The sequence below is a fragment of the Lontra canadensis genome, unplaced genomic scaffold (assembly GCF_010015895.1).
Source record: "Lontra canadensis isolate GAN:19392208 unplaced genomic scaffold, GSC_riverotter_1.0 scaffold98, whole genome shotgun sequence".
NCBI lineage: Eukaryota > Metazoa > Chordata > Mammalia > Carnivora > Mustelidae > Lontra > Lontra canadensis.
In genome coordinates this window covers 7,636,843-7,654,232 of record NW_022631092.1, presented here as the reverse complement: position 1 = coordinate 7,654,232, position 17,390 = coordinate 7,636,843, and the positions used below count along the sequence as shown (strand labels likewise).

The window sequence follows — 17,390 nt, the reverse complement described above, 5'->3', positions numbered from 1 at the left end:
CAGTGCACTCCAGCCATAGCGACTTCCTTGTTATCACTCAAATATGCCAACACACTCCAGCCTCCTGGCCCTTGCCCCAGAAACAAAGGGTGGGAGAAGAATAAGGGTCCAGGGTCACTACAGCAGGGGCAAGAAGGGTCCAGAGGGGGTGAGACGTGGCCCACAGTTGGCAGTGCGGTGCTTAGATGTGTGATGTGTAACTGTACGTTGGGGCCAGTGGGATCCCCGAGCCCAGTGGGGTCATGTCATTCCTCCTAAAACATGGGTTTTCTGATTATTAGCCCCAAATCATTTAAACAGCCTCTTCTTTATCCTCTGTTATCTAGAAGTTTTGCCCATTGGGAGGCACTCAGCTGCCATCCTTCTGGATCCAAAATAAAGTTTCACATCTCAAGTGAGATTCCCAGTGAACTTCTAGCTTAGCGGGAGTCCCTTTTTCCAAGGAAAAGGAGCCATGCTGGCCATTTGATTTTGGGGGCGTTCACCTGTTCGGAGTGTGGATAGGTGATGAGCATATATACCAATTCAAGGCTTGGGGGTCAAAACAGTGAAGACTGGAAAGCTCCTGAATGATGTTTATGGGACTGTGTCTGAAAACCGGCAACCAGTTCGAGAGCTACAATTTACTCAAGGGCCGGCGACGTTTTCGCCCACTGGTTCTCAACTAGGAGTGGTTCTGCCTACCGGGAGACATTTGGACGATGACTGGGGACGTTTTTGGTTGTCACAACTGGGGAGGGGGTTGCTGTTGGCATCAAGTGGGTAAAGGCTGGGGGGGACGGCCAAACAAGAAGAACCATCTAGACAGAATGTCCACAGCTGAGGCTGAACAACCTGTAGCAGGCAAAGGACAAGCTGTGGTTGCGGTTGCGTGTGCGACAACTGAGCTGGGTGATGCCAGCTTGGGTCCGGGGGCTGGCCCCTCTGCCCGGCAGGGCCAGGCTGAGCTGCCTCCTTCGGGGGGCCCTCGGGGGGTGCCCACACACATCCCAGGGCTGCTGACTGTCTCCCACCCGCTGGCCTGCCTGAACTGTCCTTGCGCTGGTCTCTCAGGTCACAGCATGGGAGCCCAGGCAGCTCAGACGGCCAAGACGCACAGGCCTCGTGACCAGACACTGGGGGAGAACAGCCTCGAAAGAGGAAAAAAATGCTCAGGGGGAAAATATTAAAAACCAGCTATGGTGGTTTTTGGTTCAACAGGATGAAGCACGGCGGGGAGGCTGGCCCTGTCCCCTGTTCTCAGAATTCCAAGAGAAGTCATCTCCGGGAGCCGGGAGAGAGCCCACGTGAAACCATGAGTCCATGACCCATCAGTTGGGGTCACGTAGGTGCTAATCTTGGGTGCCTGCTCACTGGGTCTAATGAGCTCGTGACCTTGGGGACTTCTCGCAAACCCTCTGACCGTCTGGTTCCCCCGAGCCAAGGTTTTAGCTCCAAGTTTGAGTCCTCGGAGGCTCTGTCTCTAGGAGTCTCTGCTCAAACACCCACCAGCATTTGTGAGGACTTGCAGGTCCAATGAATGTCTTAGGGACCAGGACCCACACAGCGGGGAAGAGCTTACTATGGGCCCATCAGGGCTGCAGGGCTTAAAAGACCTTCCAAGAGGCCTAATGGCTAGGTCTGGCCTCAGGTTTAAAAAACGGTTGAGTTGAGAGGGTCGGTTGGTGTGGAGGAGAGGGGACATCAGGAAGGGAGCCCTGAGTGAACACGGACACAGACACGGGAAATAAGCTAAAGATGTGTTTAGGAGATGAGATCTTCCACTGTGACCATAGGTCACTTTAAGACAGAAGGCCAGAAGGAAGGTGAATTTAGAGCCAACTAAGACAAAGCTTCAGGGTTTGGAATCAGAGTCTAGAGCAAGTTTCCTCACTACCCTGAGTCTTTGTTATCTTAAATATAAAAGATGATGCTTGTGGGGGATTAAAGGAACTCAGGGAAAGCACTTGTCAACTGAAAGGTTAGGGTGGCTTAAGGAGGAGGCTCAACTTTAAGTGTTGAGCAAGGGCCTTTGAAGAGACAGAAGGAGAAGAGGAGTAGGATGGTTCAGAGAAGCCTGGCAGGCCCAGGTGACTGGATCTGGAGAATGAGAGAGGCTGCCTGGGGGAGGGGTCCAAGGACTGCGGTGGGGGACAGGGCTGCTGTTTGGGGGTGGCAAGGAAGCTGCTGGGTTGCGCGTGAGTGGACGTTAAAAGTGGACGTGCGAGGTCCGGTGTCAGACACGCCGCAATCCGCACCACGCCTCCCCGACCTCCTTGACCGCGCGTCGGACCAACGTCATAGACAAACATCTGTGCCACACAGAAACCCAAGTAGGCATGTGGCTTCACACATTCATTCATCACTGGAATGGCACTGCGTTCTGTTGGTTTTAAAATCTTAGAATATACCGTGGACCATCCCAAACTCTGACCGGCCAACTGTCAGAACACAACTAAGTGCTTTGTAGTTTTATTTCCTTCTGTTTTATGGGGTGGTGCTATGTCTTTATTTATTGGGAAAGTAGAACTGAGTTCAGAAGAACCTTTTTTTTTTTTTTAACCACGATTGTAGAAGTTGTCTGTGGTTTTATAACAGCAACTACCTGGTCTGTTTTCCTCATTAATTAAGAAACGTGGGCTAGGATCGTCACATGTTAATTACGAAGCAAATAACTTTGCTTGCGTTTTTGTTTGTTGTTTTGCCTTCTGGTAGATATTTATTGCCCTGGAGAAAATGAAACCATTTGTTGTTTTAGAATAGAATTAGTGCAAGCGAATGAACATTGTCTCTTCCACGGCGCTCAGCAAAGGCCGGAGAAAAGATACAGGTGAGGGCTGGGTGTTCTGGCTTTTCATCCTGGCTGTGGGGCCTTGGCCAAGTCAATTCCTTTCTTGGGACTTCCGTCTCCTCCCAGAAAATAAAATGATTGGCCCAGGGGACTTTCAGCATTAAGATTCTCTGATTTTATCTTTTTTTTTTTCCCCAAAGATTTTATTTATTTAGTTGACAGAGAGAGATCACAAGTAGGCAGAGAGGCAGGCAGAGAGAGAGGGGAAAGCAGGCTCCCCGCTGAGCAGAGAACTCGATGTGGGGCTCGATGTGGGGCTCGATCCCAGGACCCTGAGATCATGACCTGAGCCGAAGGCAGAGGCTTAACCCACTGAGCCACCTAGGCACCTCTCTGATTTTATCTTTTAAAAAATAGTTACCCTAATGCACATAAAGTAGAGTTCTGCTTCCCAACTTTTTTGGTAATTATTGGGAAGAAGGCTGGTATGGCCCCTCCTGAGCCCAAAAGACCTGTCTGAATTAAAATCCCAACTCTGCCACTTGAGCTATGTCCCTGTGAACCAGACCCCAATTTCCCTGAGCCCGGCAACCCGAACAGCATGTTGGCAGGAGAGGAAGCCCCAGGCTCTAAGTCCCGCCTCAGCTGCTGTGGGGTCTTGAGCAAACTTCCAGCTCTCTAAGGCTCCGAATCCTCACTGGAGAGTGGGGGCTACCTCACCACCTTCAGGGTCGTGAGATGGAGCCCCATGTTGGGCTCTGTGCTCTGTGGGGAGTCTGCTTAGGATTCTCTCCCTCTGCCCCTTCTCTCTCTCTCTCTCTCAAATGATAAATAAATATTTTTAAAAATAATAAATGAATAAATGGCAAGAGAATTCCTCAGGTCTGTGGAATCTCAGCCATCTGCGTCTGTGTCTTAAACCTCACACCCAACTCTGTTTCCGAGGCCAGAGGGGAAGAGAGGAGCACGGGAGGAGACCGGAACTGGGCTGGCTCCAGACAGGCCTGCCCAGACCTCCCTCCCAGACCCCGAGGCCACCAGGGACACCTCCACAGTCAGGTAACTGGGCTTCTCACTGCCCCAATCCCTGTTCCACACTGCAGCCGGAGGGATCTTTCCAAGGCCTGTCTCTCTCCAACGGAAACCTTCCATTGCTGTCCATGACTGCATAATCCATCATCATAACGGGGACACTTGTGAGAGTGAAAGCGGGAGCTATTGATAAATAGGCCAGGACCAGAGGCATAAAAGGGGATTGCCCTAGACTGCGCAGCACAGAGGATGATCCTACATAGCGAGGACTGGGGGCTGCCTGTCCCTCCATTCTCCCCCTTGTACTGTACATTGTAGCTACAGTGTAGCTACAGCTACACTGACATGTTTTTCAATTCTGTAATCACATCCTTAAACACCGCCTGCCTCTAGCCTTTGCTTGCACTGTTCCTGCTAAGCCCCTGTTCCTGCTAAGCCCCTCCATGCTGTCCTTCATCTCATTAGCTCCTGCGCCTCTTTTATGTCTCGATAAGCAATCTTTCCTCAGCGGGGGCGAGGCTAGGACCTCGCGGCATGTTCTATCAGCCCGCCCGGCTTGCCCAGTACCCGACGCAGCGCGCATGACCAGTCCCCGCTTCCATCTGCTGTCCCATGCAGACGTCACCTGCTTGTCTGCTCTGCAGCGGGTACTCACTACACACTGCATGGGAGGAGGGAGGGATGGAGAGCTGGAGGCAGGGGTGGATGGATAAACAAAGGGATAAATGAATTCCAGCTCTAACACTTGCTAGCAGTGTGACTTTGGGAAAGTAATGTGACCTCTTCTGAGCTCTAGGTCAGTCTCTACAATGGGGATAACCAATGTTTATCTTACTGGAATGTTGTAAGATTAAACGAGGCATGTGAGATGTCTGCATACAGTAGGTGCTCAGCAAATGTTCCTGGAATGTGAAAGACAGCTAGCAGCATTCATCGGGCACCCTTCACTGCACCAGTGTGTGTTCACTTGGCATATCTTGCCTGCTAACAGGCTGACAAGCCCTGGAAGGCGGGCATCTGGTGTGAGACTTCTCCACTCCCTGCTATGCCCTGCCCAGCTCTTCAGGCACTCAGGGCTGGAAAGGAGGTGCGGGACCCTCCATCCATCTTCGGGCCTGTGGGAGACCTGTGCCTTGGAACCTTCTTGAAAACTTCCAGCCCAGTGTTGGTCCACCATCTCTTCCAAGAAGGCTCCCAGCTCTTGGAGTCTAACTCCGACCTATCACGGCCATTTGCCTACCTCAGATACTCACAGCCCACTGGTGTACACATGGCCCCATGCTATCTACACCTGTGACCTTGGATTTTCTCTCTGCTTGTTGCAAGCATGAGAAGAAACCCATATATTCCTCAGCATCAGAGAAAACCAAGGCCACGTGAGCCTTTTGTCTCCAGCTCCCACAGGAGAGACTATGTCTGCTCCTTCCTATGTGTCCCCCATGGCAGCTGGCACAGTGCTAGGAACTTAGTACATGTCTAAAAATGTCTGTTAATGAATCAACGACTGAGTGAAAGAATGAACACACGGATGGGGCGCCTGGGTGGCTCAGTGGGTTAAAGCCTCTGCCTTCGGCTCAGGTCATGATCCTGGGGTCCTGGGATTGAGCCCCGCATTGGGCTTTCTGCTCAGCAGGGAGCCTGCTTCCTCCTCACTCTCTGCCTGCTTCTCTGCCTACTTGTGATCTCTGTCTGTCAAATAAATAAATAAAAATCTTAAAAAAAAAAAAAAAGAATGAACACAAAGATGAATGAATGAATGAATTAGAACTAGCAGAGTGTTAAGAACAAATGCTTTGAAGTAGCCTCAGGCTTGAATCTCAGTTCTACCACTCAGCTGCTGAGGGTCCTGGGCAAGTAACTTAACCTCACCGTGCCCTAGTTTCCCCATCTGTAGAGAGATGATAATGAAGGCACCAACCTCACACAGTTATCAGGCCAACGAAGAGATAATACACTCACAGGACTCGGCACACTGCCCAACTTTACAAATGTTAGCAACGGCTGCTACCTGCTGCATCCCACAGAACAGAGCCGGACCCACGGATACTGGTGTTACTATCATTACCTGGTAATGAACAAGCTATCCAGGGTAGGACGCTGGAGACTACCAGCGTCTGGACTGATGAGCGTTCCTGGTCATGTCCCTCCACCGCTATCTATCATTTTTGAGACATAGCAAAGGCTTAAGAGCTGGGACTCTGGTTGGGGGCTGGGGGGTGGTTTGGAGAACAAACACCCTGCTTGGCACGGTCCATGTGAAAGGGTCAGGACCCGCTTTGAGGGCCTGGGCGGGGGGTGGGGGAAGGTGACCCCCTCTGGTGGTCTTCACGCATGCAGAGCTGGGTCGGACCCCAAGGTCCCTGGGGGCAGAGGCTTGGGGGTCCCCCTGGTGGGGAGGGGAGGCTGAGGCCAGCCAGATGAGATGCGGGGCTGGAAGAGCCCCCTGCAGCTCAGGGTGCCAGGTGCCTCTCTGGTGCTAGGAGACTCTCCAGGTGCCAGGAACACGGCTCCCAGCTCAGCGGCTGTCGCCTACATGTTTAGCGTACGCCCTAGACGACTTTGGCAGCCACCAGGGTTTCGAAATGAGTAGGCACCGTCCTAGGCCATGTGGGTCAATCAGCACCAGGTCTGATCTCATAGAGGGGACTTGGCTCCTCCCAGCTTCTCTGGTCTTCCAGGGATCTGGCTGGGCGGGATCTGAGGCCAGTGGCCCTGGGTCGTCTTGGGCTGGGGAAGGGGCACTGGCTGGGAGTCAGGGGAGAGCCGAGGGGTAGCGGCCGTGGGGACAGATGCCAGCAGGTCCACCTCGATCCCACAGGCTTTGGTGACAAGCTCACTGTGAGGAACGAGACGGGTGCCCCGGCCCCCCCCCCCCCACCCCGCTCACCCGCTGCAGAAACTCTGTGCGTTCCTTCTTCTTGTTTCGGCATCGGGCTGCGGCCACTTTGTTCTTCTCCCGTCGTCTTTTCCTCCGTTCCTCTTCTTCATCTAGCTGTGAGGGCACAGAGCCGTGGTCAGACGGGGAGGCAGGCCTGGAGGACAGCGTCCCTCCTGACACACACAGACGGACGGACCGCCCCCTCCTAACTCACGTCTCAGCAGAACGTAAGCCGTCCCTGCCTGACAGCCGGCGGCTTCCCGGCTGGTGGGATGGAAACGTCTCCCGGCTAGCTCACCGGTCATTCTGGAGCAGGTGGGCAAACCTGGGAGGGGTCAGTGGCCCAGGAGAGCAGGGCGGTCGGGTTCTGCCAGAGTTCAGGAGGCTCCGAGCCTGGCACGTCTACTCACACAGAGGTCTCTTGCCCAGCCCAAGCCTACTGGGCACTATTTTCCAGGCCAGTGGTTCCCAGGCACTTCCTTTAAAAAATGCCTTGGGCACGAACACAGATTTCACATTCTACTCCCACGCACTTCCACCTCCCCAGGCTACCCTCCCTCCTGGTCCTTCCAGAGGCTCCCACCTACCTCCTAGTGCTCTCAAACAGACTCCCCAGTCTCCTCACCCAGTTCTGATTCTTTTCCTGTCTTCTGCACACTCCTCCCCTGACACCTACCTGTACCCCAGGATCCCAGGGCTCCCCAGAGTACCCTGCACTGGATACAAGCAGAGGGGCTTCCTAAATCTCCAGCTTGGCTTGCTTCTCCCCTGGGGCACCTTAGAAAGTTCCCCACGCATAAAACAGGGCCCATTAAGGGAAGGTAGCAATTCACAGCCCACCAACCCTGACTTTCAATGGAAGTTGCAGGTTCTGTTGTTTCCTTAGTAATAACAACAAGAGCTGCTCTCCCATGCCTTTTTGTTAAATGCTTCCCACACAGGTCATGCTATCCTCACAATCAATGAGGAAGGTCCTGTTGCTGACCCATTTTACAGTTGGTGGGACTGAGGCCCAAGGCCATCCAACTAAGAAATGGCAGGGTTGGGATTTCAACTCGGATTTCTCTGACTTCAGCCTTCCTGCTCTTGACTGACCACAGGCCCCACACAGCCCCATCAGGATCAGTTTGATGCAGTGCCTCTCGCTGCCTGTTAGCTACGCAGAGGATCTGGAGGACACACGGGACCAGCTGGGCAGGGGACAGCTTAGAGTCAGAGGCCACTAGAGAAGTCGCTGGATTGCTCTGGGCTTGCCAACTCTCTCACTTCTCAAGCCAGTGGGGGTGAATCTGGCAGCCTGAGGCCTGGAACAAGGTCTCAGCCCACAGGGCTCCAGGCCAGGAAAATAAACAGCCTCTCTCCGTGCACTCCCGGCATGCTCTAGGAGCTGAGGACCCAGAGCCTGGCCAGAGACCAGCACCCACGGCCATCGGCACAGGCCCCGGTGAGGCAGCCCTTTCTCCTTCTCCACCACCTCTGAGCTTTTCCCTGACCCACGCCCACCCCTCCTGGGAGGCTGGCCGGAGAGGCTCCTTGTCAACACCGCCACACCCAAGCACCTCCCAGCCCCTTGGCCTCCCTTGAAACCGAACCAGAAGTGACAGCCCCTTTGGCTGACCTGCATCTGGGAAAATAGAAACCCGGACAAAACTGATTCCACCCAACCCCAACCTCACCCCCAGCACCGCCGAGGTAACCGTGACGACAGGCAGAGGGAAGGAACTGGAGGAAGTGGCTGGCAGTGCAATCTCCCCTCGGCCAGGAGGGTTTGCCCACAAACTGCCAAGCCAAGGGTGTGCAACTGGGGCAGAGTGCGGGGCTCACGGGGCCGGGGCAAGCCGGGGTTCTGTCAGGGAAGCCACTTCCCAGGAGATACAAGCTCTGTCCTCCAAGACCCCGCTCCCCACCCCAGACCTGCACAGAGCCAGATGCAAACGGAAGCTGCTCCTGCCACAGATTCGAAGGGGCTCAGTGCTGGGCATTTAAGAGCTCAGCTGGGCCAGGCTGATGCCCACATGGGGTGTTGCTCCAGCCTCCCTGTCCCGCCTCATCCACCCCCTCCAGCCATCACCCTCTCTCCAAATGTCCCCCCTTCTCCAAGCCAGCTGGGCCCTCCTGAGATGACCTTCCTTTCCTCCTTGAACTCTTACTCGACCTTCAAGAGCAAATGTCACCTCTCCCAGGAAGGCTCTTCTGACTCCCCAGAAAGAATTAACTGCTTTGTGCTGCCACAGCACTGAGTACCCCACTGTAAGAGTCTCTCTCACGTCCTGTCATATTTGTCCTCCCCGCTGGGCTAGAGGATGGGGGACCTGAGCAGCCCCAACACCTGGCCAGAACACAGCGCTTCATACAGGCTTAGCAAATGTTAGTCGAATGAATGAAATAAAAGATACCAGGGAAAGACGGCACAGGCTTGGACTCTAGAATTATAAAAGCGATTTATTGCCTGTGTTTGTCTCTGCATTAGCCTTTCCCCGGTGCTAGTAAGGAGCCCTTTCCACCAGGGTTGGCCTCTTCGGTCTGCCTGCAGGAGGCCAGCAAAGCTGGGGGGTTCAGTCCTGTCTTCCCCAGAAGCACGTGGACCACAGAGCCTCGATCAGGGGCAGGCCCCTGATGTGTACGGTGGGTCTGCACAAATCCTGAATAGGCCCGGACACAGTCTGGGCTGGGCAGTGAAGCTTAACCCCTGCTAAAGTCCCACGGCCCCCCAGTAGCCTCCACGCCCACCCCCCAGGCCTCTCCTGCACCCCTGCTCCCTCTCAGCTGACATCTCCCAATAAAGCCAGAAATGGCCCGAAGCCCCACGACCACACCTCCCCCAAGGACACCGCACAGTGTCTTCCCCAAATCCTCCTGCTGCTACACAAGAGCCCTCCGGGAACATTTGGAAAACGGCAGCTTTAGTCCTGCCAAAAATAAGAGGGGAGCTGGGCAGTGCCCTCAGCCTTCTCTTCCCCACGGGCACTCTGTGTCCCCTGCCTGGGCCAGAAGGGAGACGGCCCTGCACCACTGCCACCGCCTCCACCCTCCTCCCAGCCTTCCCTCCCGACAGGTCAAGGCTACTTCCCGCTGCTCCGATGTGCCCCAGGGTCCCTCAAGCACTTGGCCGGGAGGAGGTGAGGCAGCAGACAGCGTTCTCGGCACACACAGTTCAGCTCTCTAAAACTGGAACCCCAAAACGGGGCATGACGATTTGTTTTCTGCAGATACAGCTGGAATTTACGAGAATATTTAAGAGGGAGGCAGCTGGACACATTTAAAGATCCAGGAGATGGGTGCCTGTTCTCAAAGTGAGCTCAGGCTCTCCCCAGTTCCCAGGAAGGCCCAGGGCAAAGCTGTCGGTGTTCTGGGGTGAGAAGAGAGGGTACCCTTGTGCCACACTTCCTGTCGGCCCCTGTGCCACACTTCCCATTGGAGGGACAGGCTAGGGGACCCATAGCCGAGAGGGTCCTCCTGCCAGGCAGTCCCTCCTCAGAGAGGCTGTTCTCAGAGCTCTGCTGTGGGGCTGGGGGACATGAGCCCCTGACCACGGCTGACTGGACGAGATGTGATCGGCTGACCAAGCTGGGCTGCGTTCACTCCTGGAAATCAGAAATCTGAAATTGGGCTGCTGGGCCGGGGGGCAGCCAGCTTCAGCCCCGGGCCCTGAGAAGCAGAAAGACCAGGCTGCTGATGTTCGGAGACGAGCAGAAACCAAACACCCTGTGTCAGGACAGAGACAAACACTCAACCAGAGAGGGGTGTCGGGGAGACAAAAAGAGGGAGTGGGTGACAGAGAGGAAAGCAGGGCCAGGCCCCCGGGTGCGGCCAGGGAGGCGCCCAGGACACACAGCGAAGGAGGCGCTCATTCTCGAGCTCACACAGGCCCAGGGCCGGCACCCGAGACTGACTGCCTCCTTCAACGGCCTCTTGCAGGGTATCCTGTTTGCCTCATCCCGTCCAGGCCCTGAGAGAGAGACGGAGCTCCCGACAGAGAAGGTGACGACAGAGATGGAGAGGAAAGAGAGAAACACAGAAACAAAGAGGCAGAGCCTTTAGAAAGAGGAACACAGAGGCATGAACAGAGGTTGGCGGTTCATTCAGGCCAAGAGGACAGACAGCACATGCAGAGAATCCTCTGGATTCCACCCCTGGAGGGGCCCTTGGGTCCTGCCCCTTGGGTCCCTGATGCATACCCCTGAAACTACCCTGAAAAATTCCTCTTGTGGCCTGGAGGGAGTTTGAGAAGGTTTCCACCTCTGGGACACCAAGGTCTCTTCCTTAGGAAATCAGGTGATGCCAGATAATAATGGAGGAGCAGAAGGTGTCCCCCAGGGATTCGGGATTGGGGGGAATCACTGCTACCCAGGAGCCATGCTTCTAGAACACTGAGAATATGGCAGAGTTGGGACGCTGAAGGACTTGAGCAAACAGAGGTGGGTGACCTCAGCAGGCATCAAATCCTTGGGCCTAGAAGTCCCAGCAGGCTGATCGGTCTCAGGAGACCATCTAGAACAGTCCTGTTACCCTCCCCCATTTTTACAGATGAGAAAACAAAGATATCAAGGCTGCCTGGGGGCAGGGACAGCTTCGAATCCAGGCCTTTTGGCCTCAGGGCCCAAGCACCTCCGGCTCTTTGAAGGGCTGGTGGTCTCTGTCACGGCCCCCCTGTCCTTTCAGCTCTGCTCCACTGGAGACCGGGCTGTAAAGCTTCTGGCTCTGAGGGCCATGACTATGTTGTTCTCTTTCCGATTTGGGTCTTTTAAAATAAATACAATTCATTGCACAAGGAACGCTGGATGGGTCCCGTCCAAGCTGACCGGCTTTGAGGAGGGGCCCCCCCGCCACTCCCCTCTCGCAGGCCATGTGGCTTTCACGTGGTAGCAACCTTCGCCCAGACTTGACTTTGAATTCTGATATTTCATAAGCATTTCCAAAAATATATCTGGCAGGGCCCACAAAGAGATAGGACAAGAAAGAGTGATGACGCTGTGTAACCCGGGGCACCGGACATATGGCCGCTCTCCTACGGACGGAGCAATGAAGGTGAGAGCAGTCAGGCAGGTGACAAGCAGGACTGGCGGGGGGGATCAGAACAAGCCCCCAACACTCGCCAGATAGCCGGAGGTCTGAGAGGCCATGTCGTGCACTAGGAACCACAGCACGGACAGAGAGAAGCAGGCCGAGTGGAGACTCAGGGCATCAGGGCGGTTAACCTGGCCTTCAGGGCCTCCGAGGCCTGTGTGCTCCTAGGCAAGTCTGGAGTCCAGACTTGAGCCCAGACATGGCCTCTCTGAGCCTCTGCGTCTCCCCGTGCAAGGAAAGCACTGAGCACTACAGCCCAAGCTTGTAATAAGGACTGAGTTCTAGTCCAGAGCCTGGGACACAGGAAGCGTCCGCCACATGCCAGATCTCGGGCCTGCCTTCCCAGGTGAGGTAGGGAGACAGTGCTGGCACAGCCTGGGGCACCCCCCCCCCCCATGTGGCGGAATCTGGCACAGGAGACCGAAGGCGGGGGGGGGGGGACGTGGAGGGAGGGAGGCTTGGGGGTGCTTCAAGGCACACAAGCTGTCCTTAGCAGCCCTACAGCCTCCACATTAAGCCCCAGCCGGGCACACTAGGGTCCCACCCCCCCACAGGAGACACACAGCACGGAGGAGCCACATTTCAACACCAGGGACCCGGGAGCACCCTGGGAAGTAAACACCCAAATACCAAACATACCAGACATTCCCCCACATAAACACGACTGCACTGAGCCCGGGCTGCGGTTCCTCGCCACTCCCCTGTCCAGCCATGCATCCACACACAGAGCAGGGCAGTTCAGGGGCAAGACCTCTGCAAGCCAGCAGGGCCAGGCCCACAACCCTCCTCCTCCACAATTCCTCCTCCCCGGGGGGAGGAATGAGGAAACCCCGGGGGCCTCCATCCAACACCCTGGCTGACCCCACCACCCGCACCACACAGGGGCCAAGCCCCCCTTCCCATCAGCATCTCTCCAGGGCCGGAGCCGCTGGAAACCTTCTGCCCTCCTCTCCTGTCTTCTCCAGCAAGCTTCCCCCTCTCTCAACGGCCGTAGTCTGGATGTCAGCTGTGAAATCCTGGGCAGGGTCGTAAGAGAAAATTCAAGCCAAATAGTCAGTCTAAGGCTCGAGTTGCAAACTCAAGTCACCTCCAGGGGCCAAGCAAGGAACCATTAGTAAGGGAGGAGGGCTGGATGGGGCTGGGGTCGGCCCCGCACTGGCCACATGGCCTCAGCATGGACAGATCTTCCAAGTTTTCAAAGCTTGCTGAAAATAGGAGTTTTTAAGTAAAATCTTCCAGTTTTCAAAGTTGGCAACAAATTCCATCTTGAAAAGAACACTTTAAGGGCTGAACTTGTGTGGGCAGCTGATTTAAGGACCCCCAGCAGGGGACAGACCCCGGCAGGGTGGGTCCTCAGACACTTGGCTCTAGTCACCGAGATGTCCCCCTCCATGACTGTGGGCCAATCAGTTTATCTCTCTCGTCCTCTGGCTCATCTTCAACAAACACAATATTGCCTACTTCTTGCTAACCTTCAAACACCTTTCTTTGTAAGGGGGGTTTTAGGGGCTTTATCTCACAGGCAAGGAAACAAGGCAAAGGTCAGCCCAAGGTTGCAAAGCCAGGAGCAGACGGGCTCCGAATCCATGACGTCACGCTGCCTTCTGACAGGGAGCTGGAGTCAAAGCTCCCACAGGCGGCAGCCAGCTCTGACGTCCCCGGGTTTTTACTCACCCAACCTTCAAGAGCAGTGTTGGTTTGACTGAGGGGAGAGGGTGGAGGATGTGGGAAGGACACCTTTTCCCTTTTAAAAAGTTTCAGAAATAGTCACTTCACAGATTCTTAGAGCCAGAAAGGGGAAACCCCTAAGCCAACCCCTGCATTTTATAGATGAGAAGACTGAGTCCCAGAGAAGGGAGTGGATTCCTCCAAGGCTCATTCTCGAGGGCAGGGCCTGGGTCCTCATGAGTCCAAAGGATGCTGCTTGCTCAGCTCTCCCTTGCACCGGGGGCCTTCTGGCTCTACCTGACTCCCTCTTTCTAGAATTCTCTGTGCTCTGGAAGCACAACCCTGACCTCGTCTGTCCCTCTTCTACTTCTCTGGCCTCTCCTTTTCTGTCCCTTGCCCAGGACCCTCTTCCTGTCCCCATCAGGGTGATGTCTCCCAGGGTCCCACCCCTGGCCTGTGGCTTTTCTCACTCCACGTGCACCAGCCACGGATCACTGTGCTTTCGACCACCATCTGTGTATGAATGCCAACCAGATCTCTGGCATCAGGCTGAAACATCCAGCTGCTAGTCTGGGTGTTCAATCTGGATGTCCCTCAGCCCCTCAAAGTCTTTATCCTTGATTAGCTACTTCCTTCTACTCTCTGCCCCAGGCTGGCACCATGGCCTACGTGCTCACTGGACTGAGACATTCAGGCCTCCCCGCTCACTCATGTGTCCTCTTTATGTCCAGTTTTGGCTACCCAGGCCGTCCCATTCTACATCCTGAATCCTCCTTTTCCCCATTGCCACTTTCCAGGCCTTCCTTCCCTCTCTCTCTCTCCTAGACCTCCTAGGAGGCCTCCTGACCCTGCACAGCCCTATCCTCCATCCCAGCCATGGGAGGGGAATCTTTCGAGAATGCAAATTTGATCCAGTTACCGGTCTTGGGTTCTCATTACCCTCAGGATAGAGCTCAAGCTCCTTAATGTGTCAAGTAAGGGAGGCTTTGACTTGGCCTCATGAACTCTGGTTTCAGCGCCCATCTGTCCCCCCCACCCTCCATGTTGCTGCGGCCCTGACCCTCTCCATACCCCACACTCCGCAGGCCACATGCCTTTGCTGTCTCCTTGGCTTCCTCTCACCCTGTACATTCAGCTCAAGCATCACCACCTACAGGAAGCCCTCCTTGGTTCTCATCCCTTCCAGGCTGAGGAGGTGTCCTTTTGCTCTGGGCTCCCATAGAACTCTGAGCTTATCCTGGCCCCTGTCGTGCTGTATTGTGACCTTAGTTTCTGCCCCCTCCATGAAACTGGGAGTTCTGTGAGAGCACAACACGTGTCTCGTTGGCTTTCTGTGTGCTCTGCACCTTGCTGAGTCTGTGGCCACCCGGAGTGCTCACTAAGTGTTTGCTAAAAGGAGGCCTGATCCACAGAGCTGGTGACCTGGGCGAGACTCCTCACGCCCATTCTGTGCCCTCTCCACTTCAGCCCGGATGTCCCCACGGCCAGGCTACAGCAAACACACCCACCTAGGAGCAAACCCACATGGTGGGTGCCAGGCTCACTCAAAGCATCAAACCAGCCCAGCCAGCCACCCGGTGAAGGCTCTGGGTGAGCAAGCGCTGCCAGGGGCAAGGCCTCCACCTGCCAGGATGACTCACCGGGCTCCGCTGGCTGCGAGCGCAGGTGGTCAGCGCACTCGCACTCAGCGTCCACAGGAAGTGGCGGGGAGTGGCGGGGCTGTAAAGCAAGCCCCATCCTGAGGTTCCGGAACTGAGCAGACCTAGAGATCCTAGCACCCTGCGGCACCCACAGGCCAGGAAGCTCAAGTTCAAAGAAGGGGAGGAAGTCCGCCTCCGACCCCGGTCAGACGGTGGCAGGACCAATCGGAACACCACCGCTTCCTAAACACCTTCTAGAGGGAGGGAACGCTTTCTTTTTGTACTGAAAGCCTGACACTGCTGCCATTGTTGGGGCATCAGAGCCCACGGTGGGGGGAGGGGGGAGGGGGACGTTTAGGGCAGGGTGGGGGATCAATGCCAACTGAACTGACTTCTCAGTCTCCTCACATCTCAGCAAGACAAAGCATCCCCCTGACCTTGGCCCTCCCAGCCCCCTGTCCTCAGTAAGAACCTTCTCCTGGGTTAAGAGAACCCGGAAAACAATAAGCTGCTGAGGCTTGGGGCTGGTTTCTATGAGCAGAATAGGGAAGGGCCATTCTCTCAGAAAGCAGCGGAGAACAGCCCGTTTCCACAGCTAAGAAAAGACAGCATTGTGTTTGGAACAAAGCCTGAACGAGCCAGCTGGGCAGGGTGACACCCATTTGTGGATGGTCCCGCAGAGAAAAGCACAAACGCTGTTCCCGCAAAAGGGAGCTAGGGGCCAGGAGACATGGGAAAAATCACCTTGGCCGGGACGGAGAGTCTAGCACTGAACAGAAAGGAGCTGATGATTGCCAGGAAAACCTTTTGCTAGAGAAGAGCTATTTGAAGAATGATGGCTTTTGTTGAAATACGTCTATTTCAGGCCTGTTTCATATTTATGGTTTGGTGAGGTTTCGTTTCCCACGAGGCCATCAATCAATTTTCTTGCCCAATTGACATTCGATTCAAAAGATGAGAAAGGGAGAGAAACAGTGGCCCCCATAAGACTCTCCCCACCCCCAAAAGACTGGTAAGGAGCAGAATATACCTGGCAGGGCAAATCAATTTTCTCAAAAAGAGTTAATAACACAGTTAAAACCGATTCTTTAACAACAGCAGTGTAATATGCCTTGATTATGCTGGGGTTAAAAAAACAACAACAACAACAACAAAAAACCAAAAACCAAAAAAAACCACGGACAAGAGCTCCTGCAAAATGACTACCTACAATTAAATGAAAATGCAGTTGTTGCAAAGAATTTTCATGAGCAGAGCTGTTCTCAAAGTCCCGAGTTGGCCAAAGTAGAAGAACGTTTCAAGTACCATCATCCTATTAAAGCCTTGGAAGTCATCTGTCTTTCATCATGAAGGTGAAAATCAAGGTCCTTGGCTTAATTATTCTCCACCAATGCTGTTCGGTTTCATCTGTATGCAGGTTGTGCAGCTAAAACACGGATTTCAGCCAATTTCTTTCAAGCATAAGGCATAGATAACAGACAAATCACTGAGCAGAACAGGCGACCTCTATTTGGCTAATAAAAATCCCACCCAGGTGACACGACCAGATGAATTCACAGCCAGGGATGCCTTGGCCCAGAGGATGGAGGGGTTTCACCATGGGTGATACATGTAAGGAAATGGATGCAATAAAAGTTGAGAGATGGGGAAGGAAGGGCTTTGCAGCACGCAGGCAGGTAGGGGTGGGGGTGGGGTGGAGCCAGAGAGCTCCCCCAGCCCCAGGATCTCAGACCAAAGCCCTGAGAACTCTAGCCAGCTACAGCGATGAACAGCTTATCTGATCTTCCCTCTGAAACTATAAAGCAGCCGGCCTACTGACAAACTCTGCAGCTTCATTAATGCAGAAATCCCTTAGGCTGTGAATGCTGGCAGCGGGGAGGTTCTCAATACCTGGAAATAACTGGTTTGGAAATGTCTGCAAACTCAGAAGGCAGCCCCGCCTCACACAAATTCAGGTGCCGCACACATTAATGGGCAGCTGATGGCGTACAGGTCCCTCCAGACAGTTTGAGATCGCTGTCGAGAAAAACGTGTTCTTAGACCCTCGTAGGCATTCTCAGAGAGAATCATTGTCAGTCGGAGCTGGAAGAGACTCTAGGGTCATCTAAACCTGCAGAGAGGGCGCCTGGGTGGCTCAGCGGGTTAAGCGTCTGCCTTGGACTCAGGTCATCATCCTGGGGTCCTGGGATAGTGTCCCATGTCGGACTCCCTGCTCTGCGGAGAGTCTGCTTCTCCCTCTGCCCCTCCCCTGGCCCCCACTTATTCTCTCAATCTCTCTCTCTCTCCCTCTCTCTCTCAAATAAATAAAATCTTAAAAACAAAACAAAACAAAACA

General features: G+C 54.5%; 1 protein-coding gene across 10 annotated transcripts in view; it reads right to left on the bottom strand.

The window, feature by feature from the left end:
• JDP2 (Jun dimerization protein 2) overlaps nt 1–17,390 on the bottom strand; it is a 38,936-nt gene that overhangs the window by 946 nt on the left and 20,600 nt on the right. For 7 of the 10 annotated variants that reach the window (XM_032837270.1, XM_032837269.1, XM_032837272.1 and 4 more), the window contains one exon: nt 6,690–6,794. The exons of 1 other annotated variant lie outside the window; for it this stretch is intronic. In XM_032837270.1, coding sequence (XP_032693161.1) covers nt 6,690–6,794 — 105 coding nt within the window. Of the gene's footprint in view, nt 1–6,689; nt 6,795–16,945; nt 17,138–17,390 lie in introns of those variants that run through there. 2 more of the 10 variants (XR_004380268.1, XR_004380269.1) reach the window with 2 other exon arrangements.